The sequence below is a fragment of the Glycine max genome, chromosome 11 (assembly GCF_000004515.6).
Source record: "Glycine max cultivar Williams 82 chromosome 11, Glycine_max_v4.0, whole genome shotgun sequence".
In the NCBI taxonomy this organism is placed as follows: domain Eukaryota; kingdom Viridiplantae; phylum Streptophyta; class Magnoliopsida; order Fabales; family Fabaceae; genus Glycine; species Glycine max.
This window is the reverse complement of record NC_038247.2, coordinates 12,788,774-12,815,021: the sequence shown is the minus strand read 5'-3', so window position 1 is coordinate 12,815,021 and position 26,248 is coordinate 12,788,774. Positions and strand designations below refer to the sequence as shown.

Genomic DNA, 26,248 nt, shown 5'->3' with positions numbered 1-26,248 from the left:
TTAAAAATTAAAACCACGAACTTCAATAGAAGGTATAATAAAAATTATATATGTATATGGATATGTGGAAATATATGTATATAGGTACCTACCTTTGATCCAAGTGTTTACGCTTTGTTTTTAATTTTTAAGCTAAAGTAGCAAATTTTCCAAATGGGTTACGGATTTGCGAGAAAACAAACATATTACATACCAATGTTTCCACTGTTTGTTGAAAATAACCGAAGTCTTCATGGATATCAGTAATAGTATTTCTAACTCCAGCAACCTGTGAAAGATGTATCACAATTAACTACAGATTCGTTTCCTTCCCATAATGTTTGTAAATTATAATAGAAATGGATATGGCATTAATAAACTATGGTTTCAATTCCTTTATCCTGGATGAAACAACTGATTGAAATAGCTTACCATCATACCTACACTTGTAAAAAGATAGGTACCATTGAGCCACAGACACCCTAATCCTAATAAAAATCGCAAAAAGATCAAAATTAACAAAATCAAACACCCGTGAATGAGGAAAAACAAAAGAACAAATGAAGTGGGGGATTGAGAAATTTTACCAACAGTATGGAGAAAAATGGTGACAAATTATTGAAAAAGATAGAAGGAAGAAAAAAAAAGAGTGGAAAAGAAAAAACCTTTGCGAGTAACAGGAACTTGCGTGAATGATCTTAACACCAGTTTTCATGTTGGGTCGAGACCAATTGTAAGCGATTGAACCCGAAATACCACTGAGTCACAGACACCCTGATCCAAATAAAAATTGCAAAAACGGAAAAAAGATATTGTTAGGTGGAGAGCTTGCATGCAAATCCAGATAATTAAATTAGGTCAAAAATAGTATTGGAAAAGATAAGAAATTATAAGAAACAAACCTTGCGTGAAGGATCTTAACACCAGTTTTCATGTTGAGTCAAGACCAATTGTAAGCGATTGAACCCGAAATACCACTAAGCCACAGATACCCTGATCCAACTAAAAATCGCAAAAACCGCAAAAAGATCGAAATTAACAAAATCAAACACCCAGGAATGAGGAAAAACAAAAGAACGAATGAAGTGGGGGATTGAGAAATTTTACCAACAGTACGAAGCTTGTGCTCGACGACCCGCGATGCCGTTTTGGCTATTGTTGCAACCCTTGAATGGGCAAAGCCTCGTAGATTGTCTCGTAAAACTCTGAACAATATCAGAAATATGAGTTTCAGGAAAAAATAGCAACGAAGCATCCAAAAAAACCACAAAAAATCAGACAAATAAAAACATAAACACCGTTTTAATAAAATCAAAATAGAAGAACCTCTATCTTCCTCTTAACTTCTTCGACAACTTCTTTGCCAAAGCCGCCATTGTTACTGTAGCCTGTCCCAAAAATAAAACCACAAAAAATCAGATCAATAAAAGAAAAAGAACCCTAACCAAAATCACAAAAAATAAAATGAAGATGGAAGCTCTCAGCAGCTTTAAAACTCAACCAAAAACAAAAGAAAAAAGTGGAAGTGAAGAGGACACCAAAATGAAGAAGAAAGAATGGAAACAGAGGAAACAAATTGGTGGGGAAATGACACAAATGAAGGAAGCAAGTTTGAAGTTGGTAGGGAAATGACCGAAAAAGGCTGGAGAAGAAGCCACGTGCATCCACCAATAGAAGTTAAACACTCAAGCTGGAATGCCCAAAGCTAAACACTCAACGTGGCAGAAAACAAAGGCAAACCAGCAAGCCAGGCGATAGAAAACCAAGGCCAAAGCTGGAGGGGTAAAATGACCAAAAAACCAACAAAAGTGTCAGATATCAAACTCTCAGTCATGGGCACAACAGACATTTCATTGGGCTTCTCTTTTATTATATACCTTTAATTTTTTATGTTTAAAAAGTAATTTTAATATATTAAATAATTAGTTTAATTTATTAGGATAATAAATCAATTAAAATTTTTGAAAATTAGAGAAAAATAGTTTGTAACAAGGTTTTTGACCTAGATTAAGGAAAAATTAATTATGAAATTGAATATTAGTTTAATTTTTTTTAAATCTTTGATGGGGTAATTAATTAAAAATCTTAATACATTATTTTGTATTCTGATTTATAATTTGTAATAAATTAAAATAATTTATTTGAGGAATTATTATTATTTTCACAATATAAATTTATTTTCAGTGGGCTATTACACTCTTAACGGTAAATAAGAGCGACAAAACGAGACTAGCACGGAAAGAAGGTGCATCAGCCCTTGACAATGGCAATGGTGGCGGAATCACCGGAATCTGACAGTGACAACAACTCCTCAAAAACCAACAATCCTCAAACCCTCAATGAAACGGCGCCGTTTCTTGACTACGCTCTTGCGCAGGCCCAGCTTTACCACAAGGCCTTCAACGACGCCGTCGATTCGACAATCGATACTGCAAAATCCCGTTTCTCCCAAATCCGCTCAACTTCTTCCGCCCACTTTCACCAGACCTTGGTAAAATCTCTCTCTCTCTCTCTCTCTCTCTCTCTTTGTTTTCCGATAAAATTTTCAAGAATCATATATAAATTTTCTCCAAGAAGAAAAAATGAACGGACCATATATAAATTGGATTCGCCATGAGCTAATTCGATGGCATCGCTCATTCCTGTTGGTTTTGATTTCGCCATGTTCGGTTACTTCTTCAAAAAATTTCGTCATCTCATCTGCATGGTTTTGGTTTCTGTCGAATGTAGGATTCTTTGGATGATCTCAAATCTCAGTACACTGCTTATGAGGGTCTTTTGTTTGGAAAGATCAAAGGTTTGCGTTTTGTTGTTTTGTTTTCAATTTATGAAGTTTCTAATGTTTAGGTTTTTGTGTTTAATCTTTCATTGCAGAGGGTGTAGTTGTTGCAGCTTCGCATCCGGTGATTACATGTGGGGCTACTGCTTCCCTGGGGCTTCTGGTACTTAAGAGTGAGATTCGATGCTTTTTATTGTGTTGCGTTTTGATATTTCATTCTCTTGGTGGCATGTAAAAGATATTATATTTTGTAGTTTGTTGCTGAATCTCATTACGGTTGAATAGTCTTGGTTAGAGCTTTTGCAGATCATTGGTTTTAGAGTGAGATTCTATGCCTTTTAATTTTAAGTGTTGCATTTGATATTTCATTCTCCTGGTGGCATGTAAAAGAAGATATTATATTTTGTAGTTTGTTGCTGAATCTCATTACGGTAGAATAGTCTTGGTTAGAACTTGTGCAGATCATTGGTTTATAGTGAACCCTCTATTTGGTTCTTGATTAGGGTGTCAATATATACTCCTTTTAACGCTTTTGTCAGCAAATTGATCTGTTAATAATTGAAGTGTTGCCATATTTGTCTTCCAAAGATATGTCCACCAAAGTAGTCCCTTAAAGATGCACAATTGTTCCAATTTGTCCTGTTGTGTTAACGTATCACTTTAATCTTATGTAAAAATTTGGTTACTGTTTTGTGTTTGAGGGAGTACTTCGGTGAAAAAATCCTTGGAGGAATAATTTTAGTGATTAGTTTAGCTACAAAACTGTTTCGAGGGCTAATGTGGCAACTCCTTAATCTTTGAGGGACTAAATTGAGGCTTTACTCTTGATTTTAAGGCTGTGTTCTACACTTCAAAGTTTTTTCTTTGTTAAATTCAGTAAATAGCTGATAGTATATGTGTATCATTTTATACTGCTAATTATGTTATCAGAAACAATGTTATTGACCTTATTCTATATGTTTGATACGTTATTCAATTAGCAGATTATTCTTCTTCTTCAAATCTGGTTTATCTTGTAGGGCCTCGTCGGGTCTTGTACTACAACACTTTGCGCCTTTTTGTTAGTGAAGAGGTGAGTATGACCTCATTATGTCTGTTGACTTGACAAGGATAAAGATTCAGGGTTTTTATAGTTAATTTAATCATGAAATGTATATCTATACAAATGGATCTGAACACATTCAGTTTGTATGCTTTGTTAGAAGCATCATCTCTTGAAAAAAGGTTGGTGAATATAAGTTTAAAGTTTGTTGTGTAACTTTTGTTGGGCTTGTCATATGGAGCCCAAGACAAAAGTCACGCACTCCTAGAAAAGTATAGAAGGAACATAATTTGCTTGTATTTTGCTTTTATAATTTTTTGACATTCATTAATTGTAGACCACTTAGCTTTTTTCCTTTTTATGCAGGTAGAGAGCTTAGAACTTTGATTTGCAAATTTGCAAATACTAGTCTTGATTGAATTGAATATTGATGCGAGTTGTGGCTTGTGCAATATAGATGAATGTTATTGAACTCGTTATTCTCTTTGCACTTAGTTGTGAAAATTGCTTGCATTATGTCCACATTATTAATCCATTGAATAATTACTTAGTGAACATTGTCAAGAACTTTAGTATTTAGAGTCATGTGGGGACACATGTCTTAACTGTAGTCTGTTGCCAACTGAACTCGGCCTAAATAATTCTGTTATTAGAAACAGAATTTGGTTGTAGTTACTCAGCTAGCAGCATCTAATTAACTAAAAGTCTCTGTTATTAGCAACAGAATTGGGAAACAACTAATACAGACATGGAGTAGCTCCCCTTCAAACTTAGAAGGGTGAATGGTCAAACGCCCTGAGTTTCTCTCCAAGATAGCAGAATCTAAGTTTAAAGGAAGGCTTAGTTGGGACATTATCTATCTGGTCTTGAGCTGGAACATATGTGCCAATTAAAATCTTGTTAAAATGACTTTCTCTCAACCGTGGTGTCAAGTTCGACATGCTTTGTGTGAGCATCTAGGATTGGATTATGTGAGAATAGTATGCAATTTTCACTTTAGATTGAGGGTGAAAATAGGAATTTGAAGTTCAGTGAGTAGAGTTTATATCCTAATGAATTCAGCTGCAATGGAGGCCAAACTTCTGTATGTAGTCTCTGCTGGAATGAGCAACTAGTATTTGCTTCATGAAGTCATGAACCACCAAGAAATTAAGTTTGTCCAAATATGTGTGAAACAGAAGTAGAGGGGAAATCATCGTGGTTTGAAGCCCAATCAGCATCATGGAGGGTTCAAAGAGAAATGCTGATAGTGCTGTCTGAGCTTGCTGTAGAAGAAGACCATAGGGTGCCCTCTGGTAACACAAGATGCATTTGACCGCCTTCCAATGGTCTACCAGTAGTGGGATATTGTCAAAGCCTGTTTAACCAAAGTTGCTCCAAATAAATTAGATAGGATACAACTGTGGTTTAAAAATGCCAGACATGGAGTGAATGCAATGGATGGACAAACCAGGATAAATTGGATTGAGAAATTTGGACTGGAAGATGGGATGGAGTGACAGCAGAGGATAAACATAAGGAAACTTAGCTTTTGAGGTAGTGAGGAAAAAATATCACACACATCTTTCATTCAAATAACATATATATATATATACAAAGAGGAGAGAGAAGCTTGAAAGCTTTGATAAGACAGGACACACTGCTGTCTTCTACTATAAGCTAAAACAGATACAAAAATCTATTCTAAAGATACACATAATTATAACTCATAATTATAACACTCCCCCTCAAGCTGGAGCATATAAATCGTAGCTCCAAGCTTGGAACATATAACCTGAATCCTAGGCCCCCTTAAGGGTTTAGTCAAAATATCTGCTGGCTGATCACATGAGTTAATGAACTCAGTGACAATTTCTTTAGACAGTAATTTCTCCCGAATGAAGTGACAATCAATCTCAATGTGCTTAGTCCTCTCATGGAAGACGGGGTTTGAAGCAATGTGAAGAGCAGCTTGATTATCACAATATAGCTTCATTTGCATCACTTTGCAAAAATTCAATTCTTCAAGAATTTGCTTAACCCACATAAGTTCACACGTAACCACAGCCATAGATCTATATTCAGCCTTTGCACTAGGTCGAGCAACAACAGATTGCTTCTTGCTTTTCCAAGAAATAACATTCCTGCCAATGGAGACACAATATCCGGATGTGGATCTCCTGTCCATAGGACAACCAGCCCAATCTGCATCACAATACCCAGATACTTGTGTATTACCTTTGTCTTCATAAAGTAATCCTTATCCTGGAGCTCTCTTAATGTATCTAAGAATACGTATAACAACATTCCAATGATCAACACGGGGATTTTGCATAAATTGACTCACCACTCCAACAGCAAAGGAAATACCAGGTCTGATGATGGTGAGATAAATGAGTTTTCCCACAAGTCTTCTATATCTTTCAGGGTTAGGATACATTTCACTCTGATCTGCTAGAAGCTTCAAATTCGGATCCATAGGGCCATCAATAGGTCTACAATTCTGCATGCCTGTTTCCTTCAAAATGTCAAGAGCGTACTTCCTCTGAGAAATTACAACACCATCTCCTGACTGAGCCATCTCAATACTAAGGAAGTACTTCAAACTTCCCAAGTCTTTGGTCTGGAAATGATTGAATAAGTGCTCCTTTAGCTGACTAATCTTAGTAGCATCATTCCCTATAATCACTATGTCATCAACATATACTATCAAATAAACACACTTCCCAGGGGATGCATGACAATAAAAAACAAAATGATCAGCCTCACTACGTTTCAACCCAAAAAGTCGAACAATATGATTGAATTTACCAAACCAAGCCTGAGGGGATTGCTTCAACCCATAGAGGGATCGACACAGCTTACAAACAAGACCATACTCCCCCTGAGCAACAAACCCAGGAGGTTGCTCCATATAAATCTCCTCTTCAAGGTCACCATGGAGAAATGCATTTTTAATATCAAGCTGATGGAGAGGTCAATGACGCATGGCAGCCATAGCAAGAAACAAACGAACAGTAGTAATTTTATCTACCGGAGAGAAGGTGTCACAATAATCAAGGTCATATATCTGAGTATAGCCTTTAGCTACTAAGTGAGCCTTAAGTCGATCAATCTCACCATTAGGCCCAACTTTAACTGCGTAGACCCATCTACAACCCACTGTCTTCTTGCCAGGAGAAAGAGGGACAAGTTCCCAAGTACCACTATGTTCAAGAGCCTGCATTTCATCAATCATAGTCCGTCGCCATCCAGGATGACTAAGTGCCTCATGAACATTAGAAGGGACAAAATGTGAAGATAGAGAAAAAACAAAAGAAGAATATGAAGGAGACAAACGATGATAACTCAAAAAGTTATAGATAGGATGAGGATTACGAGTAGATCTAGTACCTTTCCGGATGGCAATGGGCCAGTCTGAATCAGAGGAATGAGAGATGACAGGATCCATGGCTTGAGGAGTGATTGAAGGAGAATGAAAATCACGAGGTGAACCTTCAAGTACTGGAGGACCAACATTAGTCGAATGCGGAGGAGAAGATGGAACTTCACTGACATTTTGGTTTGAAGTATCTAGAGGACAGGGAGAGGGAATTGTAAGAACATTATGGATGGAAGAAGAATGATCCATAGATGGTGAAAAGAAGGGTGTGTCTTCAAAGAAGGTTACATCTGCAGACATATAGTATCTCCTAGTAGAGGGAGGGTAGCATTTGTAACCCTTTTGAAGACGAGAAAAACCTAAAAAGACACATTTGATTGCTCGGGCAGAAAGTCTGTCTAAATCGGGAGAGAGATCTTGGACAAAACAAGTACAACCAAACACTTTAGGTGGAACATGGAATAATGGATCATGAGGGAAAATGATTGAGTGAGGAATTTGATTTTCAAGGGAGGATGAAGGCATTCTGTTAATTAAGAAACAAGCAGTAAAAATCGCATCCCCCCCAATGGTGTGTAGGAACATGAAAGGCTAACATTAGTGAGCGTGCGGTGTCAAGAAGATGACGATTTTTCCTTTCAGCTATACCATTTTGCTGTGGTGTATGGGGACAAGTGGATTGATGTAAAATGCCTTTTGAAGATAAAAGGGAGGAAAAATCATGAGAGAAATACTCTTTTGCATTGTCGCTTCTAAAAATCTTAATTGTTTTCCCAAATTGGTTTTCAATCTCATTGAGAAAGGACATAAAGATAGGCAAAAGTTCAGATCTGTCTTTCATTAAATAGACCCAAGTACATCTAGAAAATTCATCAATAAATGTTACAAAATATCGAAAACCAAAAGATGTAACCCGGCTTGGTCCCCAAATATCAGAATGAATGGTAGAGAAAGCTGAATTACATCTTTGGACAGTTTGTGGAAATGATGACCTAACATGTTTTCCTAGTTGACACGACTCACATTCTAGGACTCGAAGATTCTTCAGACCAGGAACCATCATTTTCAGCTTTGGTAAGCTTGGGTGGCCTAGACGATCATGCAAAAGTTTGGGATTTGAAGTTGCAGAACAAGAAACAGAAAAGTTGGATTTCAGGTAGTAAAGTCCTCTTGATTCACGTCCTTCTCCAATCACTCGACCCGTGCCATGTTCCTGAATAACACAGGAATTAGAAGTAAATGTTATTGAACAATTTAATGAACGAGTTAACTGACTCAATGAAATTAGATTATAGGGACACTGAGGAATAAATAAAACAGAATCCAACTTTAATGAGGAAGACAAAGAGACTTGACCACTTCCTTGAGCTGCAACTTTGGAACCATTAGTTACAATGGGGAATTTTTGGAAAAGACATGAATGTAAAAGAGGACTTGTTACCAGAAATATGATCAGAGGCACCTGAATCAAGTATCCAAGGACTAGAACCGTCAATAGATTGAGAAATACATGCTGTTGAATAACATGATACAGAGGAAGGTGAAACCTGGCTGCTGGATTTCTCAGATTTCAACTTCAAATACTCTTGGTACTCTTCATCAGAGAACTTAGACTCTGATTTTTCTGTCTGAGCTACCTTGGCAACTTTTTCAGGAAATCCATGCAAGGAATAACAATTCTCTTGAGTGTGACCCATCCTCTTGCAATATGTGCATTGAGGACGTCCACCTTTTCCATTGCGGCCTCCTCTACTATTACGGCCTCCCTCTCTTCCACGAGATGCAACCATTGTTGAAGTTTCCACCACATCAGCTGGATTTTCTTCTTTCAGCGCATGAGGCACACAAAGTAACCTAGTGATGAGAGAGTCCATTGATGGAACTTGATCTCCAGCAAGAACTTGATCACGCACATGATCAAAGTCAGAGTGTAGACTCCTCAGGATGAGGACCATGTAAAACTTATCCAGTTTTCTATTCATTTCTTCCAATGAGTCAGCTACCAGAAACTTTTTCAGCTCTTCAACTGCAGCCCTAGCCTTTCCTACATGTGCAATCATGTCATGTCCAGTTTGTTTGAGAGCTGTAACCTTCATGGTTGCATCAAAGAGGCTTTGAATGTCATTTGCAAGGATCTCTTGGGCCTTTTTCCAAAAGAATGACACGTTTTGAATGACCTAAGGATCTCCAAAATATCTGGCTCAACTGATTGCCATAATACAACACAGAGTTGATAGTCAAGCTTCTCCCACTCAAGTTTTCGGTCATTTGGAACAGCATCAACTCCTTTCTCCAAATGGTCATGATGTCCTTGGCCAAGGAACCAAAGCTCCACAGAGGCAAACCAAGATAGAAAATTTTTCCAGTTCAATTTTGTAGTTGTTATTGTTGGGGTTCCAGAAAAGGAAAAAACTGGTCCAGAAGAGGCCATTTCTGATCAACAATGGAAACCCAAAGGAACAAAGGATAGAAGAAGGCACGTGCAGGCATAAAGGCTTGCCAAAATCAAAAAACAACACCTGAAACAGGCTCAGAGAAGAATGACGAAGCTGCCGAAACAAGCTGGGCGAGCTTCCGACGTCGGGACGGCGGCGCGTGAACCACACACGCCGGAAAATGCGAGGAGCTGTGACGGCGCGTGACAACTCCAATGGCGACGCAACCTGCAGGGTTGGGTCGCGCGTTCCAGGGCGGTTCGAACCCTAGGTTCGTTGGAGAGAATGGCGGCCGGAAGTGACAGCGGACGGAACCTGGCTCTGATACCAACTTAGCTTTTGAGGTAGTTAGGAAAAAATATCACACACATCTTTCATTCAAATAACATATATATATATACAAAGAGGAGAGAGAAGCTTGAAAGCTTTGATAAGACAGGACACACTTCTGTCTTCTACTATAAGCTAAAACAGATACAGAAATCTATTCTAAAGATACACATAATTATAACTCATAATTATAACAAGGAAGATTCAGTAGAAGAGTGAGTGGAAGGAGAGGTAAAGGAGGTGGGGTTTGAGGGAGTAGTAGTAAAATGAGAGGATGGAGGAAGTTGAAATAGAAGCACCCAAAGGAGACAATGGAGGGGTGCAAAAACCAGTGGAGGGTAGGATTGGAGGAGTCTCTAAATAGGAGGTGCATAGGTGGACTTGACTTTTGAGGAGTGAATCATGTCCTTGGAGATATAAAGTCTGCCATCAAGTGAGAAGCACTAGTATTCTTCTGGACAAATGATTATGAGGATAGTACATTTGTGGAGCAAAATTCTAACTTTTTTTTTTTGCTCAGCCAAAATAAAATATATTCATTAATGAGTACCAGAGGTACTGAACAGTACATATTTTAGTAGAATACTTCAAAACTAATACAGCAACATGCATTGTGATTACACTAGCTGAAAAGTATGACAAAACGGTAAAAGTACAGGAATGAATCCTATCTCCCTAAAATCGTGCCTGAAGAAAGCCATCTTTGATATTTGAAGACCACTGATTGAAATGAGATGTGAAGTCCTTGTCTAAGCATCTGAGCCATGTCCATAATAGAAACACTGCATTGTCCATTACTTTATGAGCATTGAAAGTGGCAGTGGAGAAAATGATGCTATTTCTGTGCTTCCATATAGTATAGGTCAGTGCTAACCACCACCCTTGTCATCTTGTCGCCTGCATTCCCTCATGAACTCCATGAAAATGTTGGAGGAAGTGCTGTCTCGGATGATGTGGGAAAACCCCCACCAAATTCACCCAAGACGCCGATTCCCACCATAAGTGGATAATTTTGCTGCAGTGGAAGAATAAGTGGCTTGCACTCTCTTCCACCGATCTGCAAAAAGGGCATAAATAGTCCTGCAGCTCAACCCGTTTCCTTTTCAGATTATCCCTGGTCGGCAATCTGGCTTTGAATAACCTCCAAGCAAACATAGCCACTTTCGATGGTGCCCTTAGCTTCCATAATTCCTTGTACCCTTCCCCCTGACCCTCTCCTGATATTCCTTCTCTAATTACTCTATATGCACTCCTAGCCGAATAACTTCCATTTGGTTCTGCCGCCCACACCCACTGATCTTGTGAATCCGGGCTGATTCTGAACCCTTCAACTTCTTGTAGGAATGCGACTGCCATCTCTATCTCGCTGTCAAACAACAGTCTCCTCCACTGGAAAGGCCACTCCCACCCTTCTTCATTGAAAGCTCCTAATTGCTGGATGGATTGGTGTTGCTGATCCGATATGGTGTACAATCTTCGATACTTCTCTGGTAATTGGCTATCTCCACCTGTCCATTTATCCTCCCAAAATTTAAACTTGTCCCCGCGCCCGACCTTCCACAAAGTTGCTCTATTCATCTGCTGTCCTTGATGAGGATGTTGATATACTAGCTTCAGATCCCTCCACCATAAGGATTCAGTACTAGCCCTCTGCTCTCCAAGTAGACTCCTCCAACCTCCATACTTTGATTCTAGAACTCTTGCCCAAGTCTCACCCTGATTCTGAAACAAATCCCATTTCCACTTTCCCAGCAATGATATATTAAATGAAGTGACATCTTTGACTCCCAATCCTCCTTCTTTCTTTGGCAAACATATCGTCTCCCATTGAATCCAGGCAATCTTGTTTGATCATACACGACTCCCCATAAAAAATTCCTCTGTAGTTTGACTAACTTGTCAACCACCTGCCTAAGAACCCTGAAAAATGAGAAAAAATAAATCGGAATGGATGTTAGCACTAAAGTTATGAGAGTCACTCTCCCCCCAAAAGACATATGTCTTTTTTTTCATCTCGCTAATTTTCTCTCGCATTTGATAATTATAGGGTAAGTCTGACATCTTCTGGGATTGGCTCCAATAGGAATGCCAAGATATGTGACAGGAAAAGACATCAAGCTACAGTTGAGGTAATTGGATGCACCATAGGTCCACTGATCCGACACGCCGAAGGCCCCACAACTACTTTTAGCAATATTAATCTTGAGCCCTGATGCAAGCTCAAAAGCACGCAATATTGCTTTGATGGTTCTTACGTTCTCCATGGTTGTCTCTCCCAAAAATATTGTGTCATCTACATATTGGAGCAGGCTAATTTCAACCTTATTTGTGCCAACTAAGTATCCCCTGTAGAACCCTCTGTCAATAGCCTTTGACATTATCCCACTCAATCCTTCAGCAGCAATATTGAATAAAAGAGGTGATAATGGGTCTCCCTGTCCGAGCCCTTTCTGCGGTAAGAACTCAGATGAAGGGCTTCCATTTACCAGGACCGATACCGAAGCTTATTTTAGACATCCAAGCATCCATTGAATCCACTTTGAACCAAAACCCATTCTCCTCATCATATATAGCGAGAACTCCCAAGACACCGAATCATACGCCTTCTCGTAGTCCACCTTAAAAACGATGCACGGTTTTTGGCATCTTTTAGCGTCTTCAACTACCTCATTTGCAATCATCACACTATGAAGCATGTGTTTGCCTTCTATGAAAGCTGACTGTCATTCATTAATAATGCAATGCATAACCTTCTTCATTCTGTTAGTCAACACCTTAGCAAGAATCTTGTAGGTACATCCTATCAGTGAGATAGGCCTGTAGTCATTCAGCACTTGAGGGTCCATTACTTTCGGGATTAAGGCTATGAAAGATGCATTCAAGCCCCTCGGGAAGACTCCATTGACATAGAACTCATCAAAGAATCTGAGAAAGTTCGGTTTGATGACATCCCAAAATTGCTTGATGAATTTGAAATTAAGCCCGTTCGGGCCCGGGCTTTTGTCACTTCCACAACTTCATACCACCCTTTTGATCTCCTCCTCCTGAAATCTCTCCACTAGCATGTCATTTTGCTGAGAATTAATGGTCTTGAAACTGATTCCGTCTAACGTTGGTCCGTCAAAATCCTTTTCCTGGAATCTTTGTGAAAAGAACCTCCTAACTTCCTCTTTTACTACTGCCGGCTCATCCTTCCACACACCATCAACTGCTACTCCATTCAAACAATTGGATCTTTGCTTGGAATTTATCAGCAGATGGAAATATCTCGAATTGCAATCTCCTTCCTTAATCCACCTGGATTTAGCCTTCTGTCTCAATAATGACTTATGTGTCTGAGCTGCCTCCCATAACTCCTGCTGGAGCTGCTTTTCGAGTGCTCGCTCGCTATCTTCCAACTGCTTGTCAGCTGTTACCTCTTCTAATTTATTTAGCTCTTCCTTTATCTTCTTGAACTTGCTAAAAGTGTCCCCGTATTGTTCTTTGTTCCACACCTTTATCTTCTGTTTGAGTGCTTTGATTTTCTCTTTTAACACAAAACCTCCCCACCCACTTTGAGGAGTAGACGACCAACTGTCAGCTATCATTTTCTTGAAAGATTTATCGGATAGCCAGCAGTCTAAAATTCTGAAGGGTTTTGGACCCAGTCGACCTTTTTGGAGGTGAGCAAGACTGGACAATGATTTGAGAAATTTCTGTCCAACACTGATTGAGCCGACCCAGGCCATTTAGCAAGCCATTCTGGGGAAACCAAGAATCTATCCAGCTTGCTTTTAGTTGCACCATTCGGTCTGAACCATGTAAATCTCTTTCCCACCCAAGGCGCTTTTTCTACCTCCAGCTCCTCAATCCAATTATTGAATTCCGTAATACTTCCATCTACCTGCCCCCTCTGAGAAGATCCCATTCTTTCTGCAGGTGTCCTGATGTTATTAAAATCCCCTAGAATGCACCAGTATCCCCCCGGATTTTGATTTTTCAACTGAGAGACGTTGTCCCACAACAACACCCTTTTTTCCTGAATATTGCATGGGGAGTAGATATTAACACCATGCACTGATTGCAATTCTTGACCCCACTTCCCTGACAACATTATGAAACCAGCTCCAACTAATCTGCTCTCCACCTTAAAGGATCTCATTCCAAACGCAAAGAATGCCACCAGCTGAGTTGACTGATGGGTATGCCTCCCAACGTAATTTTGGATTCCATTTCTCTATGGAGTAAAATAAATCACCCCAACCTTCATCTTCTTCGTTCAGCATTCGCTCAGCTTTCTCTTCTGTGAGACCTTGATCAAAACCATATCATCGCCAATGTACTTTAATGATATGTTGTGCCCGCTATCCCACCATATCTCGTTCTCGTCTTCTATGCTATCAAAGCCTGCTAGATTTTTCAGTCTGCCCACCCATGCCTCCTTAAGCCATTGCTGGTCCATCAACTGTATGTCAAGGTTAACTTCGGATGTCGAATTGTAACGAGTGTAACCGATTTTGGCTGGTGCTTTTCTCTGTTCTGTCCTTTGGGTATTTCGAGTGACCCCCTCCGCAAACGACCCTCGCTGGACTCCCACCTTCGTTCCTGATTTCCTGCTCAGGTATGTGTCTCTTTTCCCCCCTTGTGGTTGTCTGACCTCTACTCTTCCCCCTTCTGCTGTTTGTATCTCTTCATTCTTTGCTCTCCCATATTTGGGGACATTAACAAACATCTTCATTCCTCCAAACAGCATACTGTCCAGCTTCTTTTGAACCTGATGTATGTCTCGCACCCCTTTGAACCTCACGAACCCATATCTCCTTCCTTGTCTATTTCATTTCCTAGGTATGAAGACCTCTCGCACGTCTCCGGTCTGCTTGAAGTGATACCACAATTCTTCTGCAGTTGCATCTTCAGGGAATCTGGTGAAATAGAAAGAAGTAACGTCCTTATGGTCTGTCCAATTTGCTTGCATGTAGCTATAATGCTGTCCTGTTGTGCTCCCTCTGATGGTCAGGCGTGAACCCTCTGTCGTTCGTAACCTGGCGCTCACTCTCCTCTCTCTTCTTGTCCTAACTCTCTCCCACCCGTTGTTTCTCTCTCTACTCTCTCTCTCTCTCTCCATTTTTCACCCACATGAAAAGGTAAAGATTTGTAATGAAGTGATACTTGATAGCAAAATTCTAACTTATAATGATTACTAGGACATAGGAAAGGATATCATGCATAGCTAAACATCTTGATGAAACTGTAATCAGGGGATTTATTGAATAAACAAATAAAGGGGATATCATGTGAAGTAATGCGGTTAGTAACTTATTGATGGTGTGTACTGTATACTGTAGTAAGGAAAGCATGATCCCAAAACATAAGGACCAGGTGGCTAGTGGTAGGAGGGATAAACCAACCTCAGATATATGTCTATGGTTATGTTCTACTGTGCCATTTTGATGATGCAATGACAGACAAGGTGATGAATAATGCCAAAACTAGCAAGAAAAAACCTTAGAAAAGACCCTGGACTCCCAGACTAGTCTGTTTCTGCTTAACTGGAGTTTACCATGATGGACATAATTGTTGAAAAATAGAGAGAGCATTACCATTGGACTTTGAAAGGTAAATCCAAGTGCTATGAGTGAATGCATCCAAAAATTAATAATATAATAATAAAATTATCCATCAAAAGAAAGCAAGGGAGATCGGATGGGCCCTCAAATCACTAAAAACATGTTCAAGAGGTTCAGTGTAATTAGTAGTGAGTGGTTTGAAGATAGGTGATAAACCTTGAGACCACATGCATAGCAAGAATGTGAAATATTACACTGTTTGAGGGTAGATTTTATAATTATGGAATGTGAACCTGATAGAAACATTAATAAGTGGGGAAAAGTGTTTAGTAGAAGAGGTAGGAGTAGGGCAGTTAGTTTGGTTACAACTAACTGATTAGTTAGTTAGCAGACAGTTAGTTAGTTACAACTAATTGATTAGTTAGTTAGCAGAATATAAAAGGGAATGGGAAGAATTAGTGAAGGGGGGATATTGAGTAAGTAGGAGGTTGGTGAGGCCTCAAACTCACTGTGTAAGCTGTTAGGTGTTGGAAGCACTAATCATAATAAAAATTCATTCAATACCTGAACCAGTTCTATCAACTGGTATCAGAGCTCCGATCTTGGAGCCCCTTTTCTGTTCATGGTTATGATCTTGGAGCCCAAGAATTTAATGGAAGCTATGGTTAAAGCATGGAGGGTGGAAGAAAATAATAGAATCTTGGAAAAATTACCTATGAATCATGGGAAAGTGGGTAATGTACAAAAAAGTGTACCAGTGGGGCAGAAGTGGGTGAAGGACTGGCTGCCAGCCAATAACAAGATGACTGGCCTTCGTAACATGGCAACAACAGGGAATGGAGGGTGGAAAGGTAGGAGAACCTTCCATGATTTGTCTCCTGCAGAGGTGAGCGAGAAGGCGAGGAAAGGGGAATGTTTCACATGTGAGAAGTATAATCCAATCCATGTGTGCAAAAATAAACAATTTAGACTGATGATGATCATGGAGGAAGAGGATGAGGAAGAGCCTAAGAACCAGCAGCAGGAAAAGGAGGAGGAAGATATGGGCAAATTTCATCAATTGTCCTTACATAGCATTGAAGGGTTGCTACCCAAAAATCTTTGAAATTGTGGGGACAAATTAAAAGTAAGAAGCTGATTGTGTTAATTGATCGTGGAGCCAGCCACAACTTCATATCAGTGAAGTTAGTGAAAGAGTTGAGATTGGAGGTAACCTCTGCAAACCCTTATTTGGTAGAAGTTGGAGATGGACACAAGATTAGGTGTCAAGGAGTATGTAAATCACTGCCTATTGAACTGCAAGAATTGAAATTCACACAGAATTGTTATCTTTTTGAATTAAGGGGTGCTGATTTGGTGTTAGGAGTGGAATGGTTGGCTGGATTGGGGGAGGTTGAGGCCAACTTTGAAAAATTGACATTGACAGTGAAATGGCAGAACAAAAAGGTGACTCTAAGAGCTGATCCAGAGTTGGTAAAGGCTGCCATTAGCATGAAAATGGTCAAGGGTACCATGCTGGAAACTGACCAAGGGTTTAGGGTGGAAAAAGGGTAGAAGAAGAGAAGACAAGGGAAGCAGTGCCTGAACTAGTGGCCCAGGTATTGCACAGTTTGAGCATGTTTTCCAGGAGCCTCAAGGGCTGCCACCACATAGAGAGAGAGATCATGCTATTAATATCCAGGAGGGCACAAGGATACCCAATTTAAGGCATTACAAATACCCCCATTACCAGAAGGATTAAATTGAAAAGATGGTAAGGGATATGCTAATTGCTGGAATTATTAGAACCAGTACTAGTCCATATGCTAGTCCAGTGATTTTAGTTAAGAAAAAGGATGGGAGTTGGAGGTCTTGTGTAGATTATAGGGCACTCAATAAGATCATTGTGTCTGACAGGTTTCCTATACCCATTATAGAAGAATTATTGGATGAAATTGGTGGAGCTGAATGATTTTCAAAACTGGATTTGCATTCTGGGTACCATCAAATTAGAATGAAGGAAGAGGACATCCAGAAAACAGCTTTTAGAACACATGAGGGTCATTATGAATTTTTAGTCATGCCCTTTGGGTTGACTAATGCACCGTCAACATTTTAGGCACTCATGAATGGGGTGCTTAGGCCCTTTTTAAGGCAATTTGCCTTGGTATTTTTTGATGACATACTGGTGTACAGCAACTGCTTGAGGGACCATCAGCTGCATTTGAAGACCATTTTGCAAGTTCTGCAGCAGCATGACTTGAGGGTGAACAAGAAGAAGTGCATTTTTGGCCAGAATTCTTTGGAATATTTGGGACACCACATCATTTCCGGGCAGGGAGTGGAAGCAGACCCCAGCAAATTGGCAGCCATGACTGAGTGGCCTAAACCTAAAGATGTTAAAGGATTAAGGGGATTTTTGAGGTTAACAGGGTATTGCAGGAGGTTTGTGAATGATTATGGGAGAATTACACAACCATTGAATGCATTACTCAAGAAGCATGCATTTCATTGGGGAGAAGAGACTACTTCTGCATTTGAAGAACTTAAGGCAGCAATGCAGAAGCTACCTATTTTGGCAATTCCAGACTTTTCTAAGGGTTTTATTCTGGAAACTGATGCATCAGGGACTGGGCTGGGAGCAGTGTTGTTTCAGGAGGAGAAACCCTTAGCTTTTTGGAGCAAGGCTCTTTCAGAAAGGGCTCAGCTCAAGTCAGTCTATGAGAGGGAATTAATGGCTGTGGTGTTAGCTGTGAAGAAGTGGAGACATTATCTGCTAGAAAAAAAATTATAATTAAAACTGATCAAAGAAGTCTGAAATTTTTAAATGAGTGGAGGCTTATGAGTGAAGAGCAGTTCAAGTGGGCTACTAAACTGATTGGTTATGACCTTGGCATCCAGTTTTTGCCAGGAAAGGAAAATATAGTAGCTGATGCACTATCTCGACAATTTTCATTTTCAGCAATTTCCATGGTGCAAGAAGAGGAATGGGCTAATTGGGAGGAAGAAATACAAGCTGACCCTCAATTATATGCACTGTGCCAAGGGGTTCTGACCAAAACAGCAGAGAAGCCAGGGTATGCTATTCATGGAGGAAGGCTATACTTCAAAGAAAGGTTAGTTCTATCAAAAAACTCCTCTAGAATTCCTTTTCTGTTAAAAGAGTTGCATGACTCCCCCTTTAGGAGGACATTCAGGGTTTTTTTAGAACCTTCAAGAGAGTGACTAATGTGCTGTTTTGGCAAGGTATGATGAAAACTATAAGGGATTATGCTGCTGCTTGTGAAATCTGTCAGAAAAATAAGGTCAACATTTAGCTCCTGCAGGACTGTTACAGCCACTACCTATTCCAACTAAGGTGTGGACAGATATATCCATGGATTTCATTGGGGGATTACCAAAAGCTCAAGGGAAAGATACTATATTGGTGGTAGTAGATAGGCTGACCGAGTATGATCATTTTTTTGCATTGAGTTATCCTTGTGCAGCCAAGGAAGTAGCTGAGTTATTCATCAAAGAAGTAGTAAGGCTGCATGGTTTTCTTGCTTCAATAGTTTCTGACAGAGATAGACTCTTCATGAGTTTGTTTTGGAAGGAGTTGTTCAAAAGGGCAGGACTCAATTGAAGTTGAGCAGTGCCTACCATCCACAAACAGATGGACAGACTGAAGTAGCTAACAGGTGCTTAGAGTTTTATTTGAGGTGTTTAACTGGAACCAAACCGAAACAGTGGCCTAACCATTTGGCCTGGGCTGAATTCTGATTTAATACCAACTTCAATAGCTTAACAAAAATGTCTCCTTTCAAAGCTTTGTATAGGCAAGAACCCCCTCTGTTAATTAAGGGAGTTGACATTCCTTCAAGGATGGAAGAGATAAATCAGTTGAGTAGAGAAGGGGATGAATTATTGTAGGAGTTGAGGAGTAACCTACTTAAGGCTCAGGATCAGATGAGAAAATATGCAAATAACCATAGAAGAGAACTGATATTTCAGGAGGGAGATTGGGTTTTTTTGAAATTGCAACCTTATAGAATGAGGTCCTTAGCAAGGAAGCCAAATGAGAAACTGAGTCCAAGATTTTATGGACCCTACAAGGTGATACAGAAAATAGGGGAGGTTGCTTATAGGTTGGAACTTCCAGAAGGAAAGCAAGATACATCCGGTTTTCCATGTATCTTTGCTCAAAAAGGCAGTTCAACCCACTTGTTCCCCTCAGCCATTACCTATAACCATGAATGAGGATTGGGAGTTGCAAGTCTGGCCAGAGAGAGTAATGCAGAGCAGGAATTCAATAGATGGCAGAAGGGAGGTCCTCATCAAGTGACAAGATTTACCCCATCATGAAGACAGTTGAGAACTTGCTGAGGAAATACAAATGTTTTTCCTCAGTTTGACCTTGAGGACAAGGTCAATCTTGAAAAAAAAGGGGGGGGGGGGTATTGATAGAAACATTAATAAGTGGGGGAAAGTGTTTAGTAGAAGAGGTAGGAGTAGGGCAGTTAGTTAGTTACAACTAACTGATTAGTTAGTTAGCAGACAGTTAGTTAGTTAGTTACAAGTAACTGATTAGTTAGTTAGCAGAATATAAAAGGGAATGGGGAGAATTAGTGAAGGGGGGATATCGAGTAAGTAGGAGGTTGATTAGGCCTCAAACTCACTATGTAAGCTGTTAGGTGTTGGAAGCACCAATCATAATAAAAATTCATTCATTACCTGAACTAGTTCTATTAGAACCCCTTAATCTACATTGCCAAGAGGACATGGTGATGGAACCATTATAGTAGAAGTATTAATGTATTATTCACAATATTATTAGGTGTAGTAGATGAATTTGAAACTGTAGAGTGAGAGACAATTAGAAGATATGAAAAGTGTATAGTCTATTATAACATTGTCAATCATCATACAACATGATTATGGAGGAATTGCCTATGATGTTGATGTAGGTTTCTACTTTCTAGCATTCATTCTTTCCTTAATTGGTGTTTTAGATACTGATTTCTCTTTTGAAAAGACATTCGAATTTTGCTTTATGTTCACTCAATAATTTGAAGAGCATGCAAAGTTGCATAATAACCTTGATTATATCTTTGGCATTTGTTTCTCGATGCAGTCCATGATTTCTAGAGCCCATGCTGAAGTGAAAGAATTGCGGCAATCAATTGAGCTTTTAAAGGCTGAAGGTGAAAAGTTGGAGGTAAAACTATACATCATTTGCTTTGGAAGTAGTTTTACAGAATTTGTCCTATTTAGTTTTCAATTATTTCACGCATTAACAGTTAATATGAAATAGCTGAAAAACCATAGAATCATAGTTGTCAATCACATAATCATGACGTGAAGCGGTTGACCCCTAAAGTGGGATAGTGGATATCGGGATGACCATTATTTTAATATTTTTTTTTACCTATTCTGAATTTATATATATATATATATATATATATATATATATATATATATATATATATAGTTGTAGATTTTTACATATTTTATACATATAATTTGTATTGTTTAATAATATTTATATATTTTTCACTGTATTTATATTCTTTTTTACTTAGTGTGTAACTCTGTATATATATATATTGTGATTTGGAATTTTTATCATTTAGTTTCTTATATTATATATTATTTTTAATTTAGTTTTTATTACTATTATTAGTTAGTTAACTATTTTTTTTATTACTATAATTTTTAATTTATTGTATGATATATTATGCCCTATTTAGTTTATTATATTAACAGTTTACAGATTTATTTTACCACATAGCAGTTTAGGTAACAAGTTAGTTAAAAAGTCACACTTGTAAAAATATCTTGCCAGATAAATGGTGGACTTGAGGCCCAAGGCCCAATACATTAGAAAAGAGGAAAAAAACACCCTAAAAGTTTAAAACCCTAAGGACCCAATCCATGTACCCATGTTCTGTTTGCTCAGCCGTCAGTGTTAAAGTATAAAATTGAAAATCACGACACTCAAATGGAAGAGGGAGGTCGGCGACGGCATAAGAGAGGTCAGAGGTCGGTGACGACGGCACGAGGGAAGTGAAAGAGTGTCCAGCACGGTGGCGGCATGAGGGTATTTTTGAGTTTTCTTTTGAAATCCAAGTCGCAATTGTGAAACCGCTACAGAGCTCGCGATAGCACCATCCTGCTCCAGTGCGATAGCGGACATGACGGCCGCTACTTCAATCCACCCCACAAAAGAGGTCTCCGTCTCGGCCAGGGGATGCTCTGCTCCGCTCCTACCGCTATTGGGTACATAGCATAGAATAAAATCTTTAGCTCGTGAAATATTTAGAGAGAGAATAGCCAAAAGATATGTAAAGACTAAAACACCATTTGCTAAAGGCTGGTGTTCCCGTTAAAGAACTAGGAAAAGCAAATGTAAAACATTGTTTACCAATTTGGTTGAATAATCCTTGATCCAAAGACTGCATCCACGTGTTAGGAGTGAGAATGAAGGTCCTAGACAGTTACAAGTTTACTATTGAAAGAGGAGGAATGGGGGAAATTAGTAACGAGGGTAGTTTGGGGAAAGTGAGAATTTTATTAGGTTGTGGTGAAATGTGAGGTCTGTTGGTATTAATAAAGTCTATTAAGGGAAAGAGAGATTCATTCATATTCATCATATTTGTAAATTGAGCTTAGGCTCTTTGTGAAAGGGTATTAGAGTATATGTAAATAACTATAAAACAGTTTGCAAGGGCTGTTAGCTTTTGCTAACAACACTACACTTGTATCAGGATGTTAGTTTACTAACTGAATTCTGTTATTTAGTTATCCTGTTATAAACTGAATTTTGTTATTCAGTTATCCTGTTATAACAGAATTCTGTTATTCTGTTTTGTGCTTAGGCTGAAGGCCTAGAGGTCTACAAATACCTCTTTTGTAACTAACTTTGTAACTAAGTTTCATACTCAATAATATCAATATCATTTCTCAATATTTTTCTCTCTTTCTCTGTTCTCTAAACCTAAAATGGTATCTAGAGCCAGTTTTTCGTGAAAGCTCTTCTCTTTGATTTTTCTAGTTTCTTCTTCCACATCCATGGCTTCCGCATCTCAAGGTTTTGCTTCGCACTCTTTTCCGACGTCCATAGCTGAGAAGCTAGACGATTCCAACTACCTACACTGGCGGCAACATGTCGAACCAGTAATCAAATCACACAAGCTGCAACGTTTTGTGGTAAATCCAATTGTTTTGCCTCGATATCTCACGGAAGAGGATTGAATTGCCAAACATGTCAATCCAGAGTATGAGACCTGGGAAGTTTAGGACCAAACGCTCCTCATTTGGCTCCAATCCACTCTTTTGAAGTCTGTTCTCACATGTTTTAGGCTCGAATCACTCCTATCAGGTGTAGGAGAAGATGCATGAGCATTTTAGTCTTCACACCAAATTGAGAGCGCGCCAGCTGCGAACTGCGATGCGCGCAGTTTCGCTTGAAGGAAAATCAATGGATGAATATCTCCATAAGATTAAAGGCTATGTCGATGAGCTTGCAGGTAATGGTTTACCGGTTCGCGATGTTCCCGACAGGGGTTGTGGTGGTGGCAGATAATGCCAACTTCGAGTGCCAAATTTGTCTCAAATATGGATATACTGCTAATGTATTCATTTTTGAACTGACATGAGCTTTCAGCCTCATGAGTCACTTACCTTTTTTGATCCAACTACACTTCAACCAATTTCTTATTCTTCTTGTTCGAGTAGATCTTCAAACACTTGGGTTAATCCTAATCCCAAGCCTGTTGCTCAGCCAACCAATCAATCAACCTAGTGCTATGCTTACAAACTCAGATTCTCATGGCAACGATCAAGTTCGTTCAACCTGGATTCCAGATTCTGGAGCTAGCTTCCATGTGACTGGTGAACCACAACATATCAAACAGTTTGCACACTTTGATGGACCTCACCAAATCTTTATAGGAAATGAAGGTTTGTATATTTCTAGTACTGGTTCCTCATCCTTTGTGCCTCCTTATGACTCATATTATTTTCAAACTTGATAAGCTATTGCATCTTCCTTCAATTTCCAAAAATTTGTTAAGTGTGAGTCAGTTTGCTAGGGATAATTCTGTTTTCTTTGAGTTGCATCCTCACTTTTGTCTTGTGAAATCACAGGCGACCAATAAAGTACTCCTTCAGGGTGTTGTTGGTGCTGATGGTCTTTATTCATTCCATAACTTCAAATTTCAAGATCACTCTCCTCAGCTGTTGTCAACTTCGACTTTTGCTTCAATCACATCTCCTACTGTTAATAAAAGTTCTGTTGTAGCTTCTAGTTCTATAAATTCACCTCCTAGCACTGTTAGTCTATGGAATGCTAGGCTTGTACTGAAGTTAGTTTTCAGACTTTTGTGTTTCTTGTTGCATGGGAAAATCTCACAGGCTGTCATCTCATTTATCTACTTCTGTTTACTCTCCTCTAGAACTTATCTTTACAGATTTATGGGGGCCATTTCATTTAACTACCTATTCTGGCTTCAAATACTATGTATCCTTCATTGATGCTTTTTCTAGATATACTTGGATATTTCCTATTAAAACCAAAGTTGAAACTACATCTGTTTTTCAAGATTTTAAATCTTTAGTTGAATTGCAGCTTAATACCAAAATTAAAAGTGTTCAATCTGATTGGGGGGTGAGTATAGACCTTTTTCTGCTGTCCTAACCTATCTCTCATAGATTGATTTGTCCTCACACACATCATCAAAATAGTGTGGTTGAGAGAAAACACATGCACATAGTTGATCTAGGTCTCACTTTGTTACATCATGCAACTTTACCTCTACAATTTTGGGACTATGCCTTTACTACTGCTGTCTACCTGATTAATAGACTGCCTACTGCATCTCTAAACTTTGCTATTCCCTTTGTCACTCTTTTCAACAAAGATCTTGACTTCCATTTTCTTAAAACCTTTGGTTGTGCCTGTTTTCCTTTGTTAAACCTTATCATACTCATAAACTCAATTTTTGTTCTCAGGAATGTGTGTTTTTGGGGTACCCCTCATCTCATAAAGGCTATAAATGTTTGTCTTCAACTGGCAGAATTTATATTTCTAAGGATGTGCTGTTTAATGAACTGAGATTTCCTTATTTGGATCTATTTCCTTCATCTTCTATCCCAGTACAGAACATTACCTCCTATTTTAGTCTTAATCTCCTCCTCGTGTAACTCCTACACCTTCACTTTCACAATTGCCTTCCTCTCACTCACCTTCTGCTTCCTATATTCCTCCTGGCTTTGCTTCTGTCTCAAATCAACCTTCATTTGAGTCTACATCTCACACTCAGTCATCCAATACAGAGTCTCATAATGAATCTATACCTGCTCCAACTTTAGTTCCTACTAATACTCATCCTATGCAAACTAGATCCAAGTCTGGAATTCATAATCCTAGACTGCATCCTTCACTGTTTCTTACTCATTTTGAACCTAAAAATGTCAAATAGGCCCTAGAATGTTTAGATTGGTTTGCAGCTATGCAAGAGGAGTATAATGCTTTACTAAAAAACAAAACTTGGGACTTAGTTCCCTTACCTGCCAATAGACAAGCTATTGGGTGCAAATGGGTTTTCAGACTAAAAGAAAATGTTGATGGTTCCATTAATAAGTTCAAAGCTAGATTAGTTGGCTAAGGATCTTCATCAGATTCATGGTTTTGATTTTCATGAGACATTCTCTCCTGTGGTAAAGCCTGTTACAATTCATATTGTTCTCACTCTTGCTCTCTCAAGGATGGGAGTTATTTCAGCTTGATGTCAACAATGCTTTTCTTAATGGGTTGCTAGAGGAATCTGGTTTTATGACTCAGCCTCCAGGCTTTGAGGTTGGAGATAAATCCCTGGTCGGTAAGCTTAATTGGGCTCTAGGGCTTGAAACAAGCTCCAAGGCAATGGTTTGACAGGTTAAAATCTACACTGCGTCAGCTTGGATTTGTGGGAAGCAAATGTGATTCTTCTTTGTTCATCTACACATATCTAAAGCATACTGTATATCTTTTAGTTTATGTGGATGACATCATCATTACAAGCAATTCTGTCTCTCTTATTCAGTAGTTAACTTCCAAACTAAATACTGCCTTCTCTCTTAAGCAGTTGGGTCACTTGTATTATTTTTTGGGACTAGAGATAAAATACATTCCTAAAAACTCTATACTAATGACTCAAAGCAAATATGTTTGTGATTTACTTCATAAAACTCAAATGGCAGAGGCACACTCTATTTCTTCTCCCATGGTTTCCAACTGTAAACTGTCCAAATATGGTGTTGATCTATTTCATGACCCAACACTCTACAAATCAGTAGTGGGTGCTCTGCAATATGCTACTCTCATTAGGCCTGAAATCAGTTTTGCTGTTAATAAAGTCTGTCAATATATGGCTAGTCCTCTGGATTCTCATTGGGTAGTGGTTAAAAGCAGTGTTATTAAAAAGCGGTTATGGCGGCGCCATGGCGGTCGTTGCGGAATTGCGGTAATGGCAGAATAGCGTTTTTTTTTTTTTTTGAAATTTGGCGCAACAGGTGTTGGGCTGACCCGACCCAACCCTACCCGAATTTCTTCTGCAAAAGGAGACTCGGAGCGTGAGCACGAACAGAACAGCAGTCTCCAATGCGACCAGCAACAGTCTCCAGCGTGATGAACGGCAGCAACGGCGACGCACACGACGAACGACAGTCTCCAGCGTGACGACAGCAGCAGGCCAGTAGCGCGACACCCCGCACCAATGTACGACAGCGACAGCGTACTACCCTTCAGTGTTCTGGTGCTGTTTTTTTGTTTTTTTT

The 26,248-nt window shown here is 39.1% G+C and overlaps 1 protein-coding gene across 1 annotated transcript in view; it reads left to right on the top strand.

Annotated features, from left to right (window-relative positions):
* The first annotated feature begins 2,165 nt into the window (after positions 1–2,165).
* The window catches only part of LOC100804339 (RGS1-HXK1-interacting protein 1), a 37,976-nt gene continuing 13,893 nt past the window's right edge, over positions 2,166–26,248 (top strand). Inside the window, exons 1-5 of the mRNA XM_003538020.4 lie at positions 2,166–2,470; positions 2,710–2,776; positions 2,854–2,931; positions 3,778–3,830; positions 20,565–20,648. Coding sequence (XP_003538068.1) covers positions 2,243–2,470; positions 2,710–2,776; positions 2,854–2,931; positions 3,778–3,830; positions 20,565–20,648 — 510 coding nt within the window. The 5' untranslated portion in view covers positions 2,166–2,242. The remainder of the gene's footprint in view (positions 2,471–2,709; positions 2,777–2,853; positions 2,932–3,777; positions 3,831–20,564; positions 20,649–26,248) is intronic.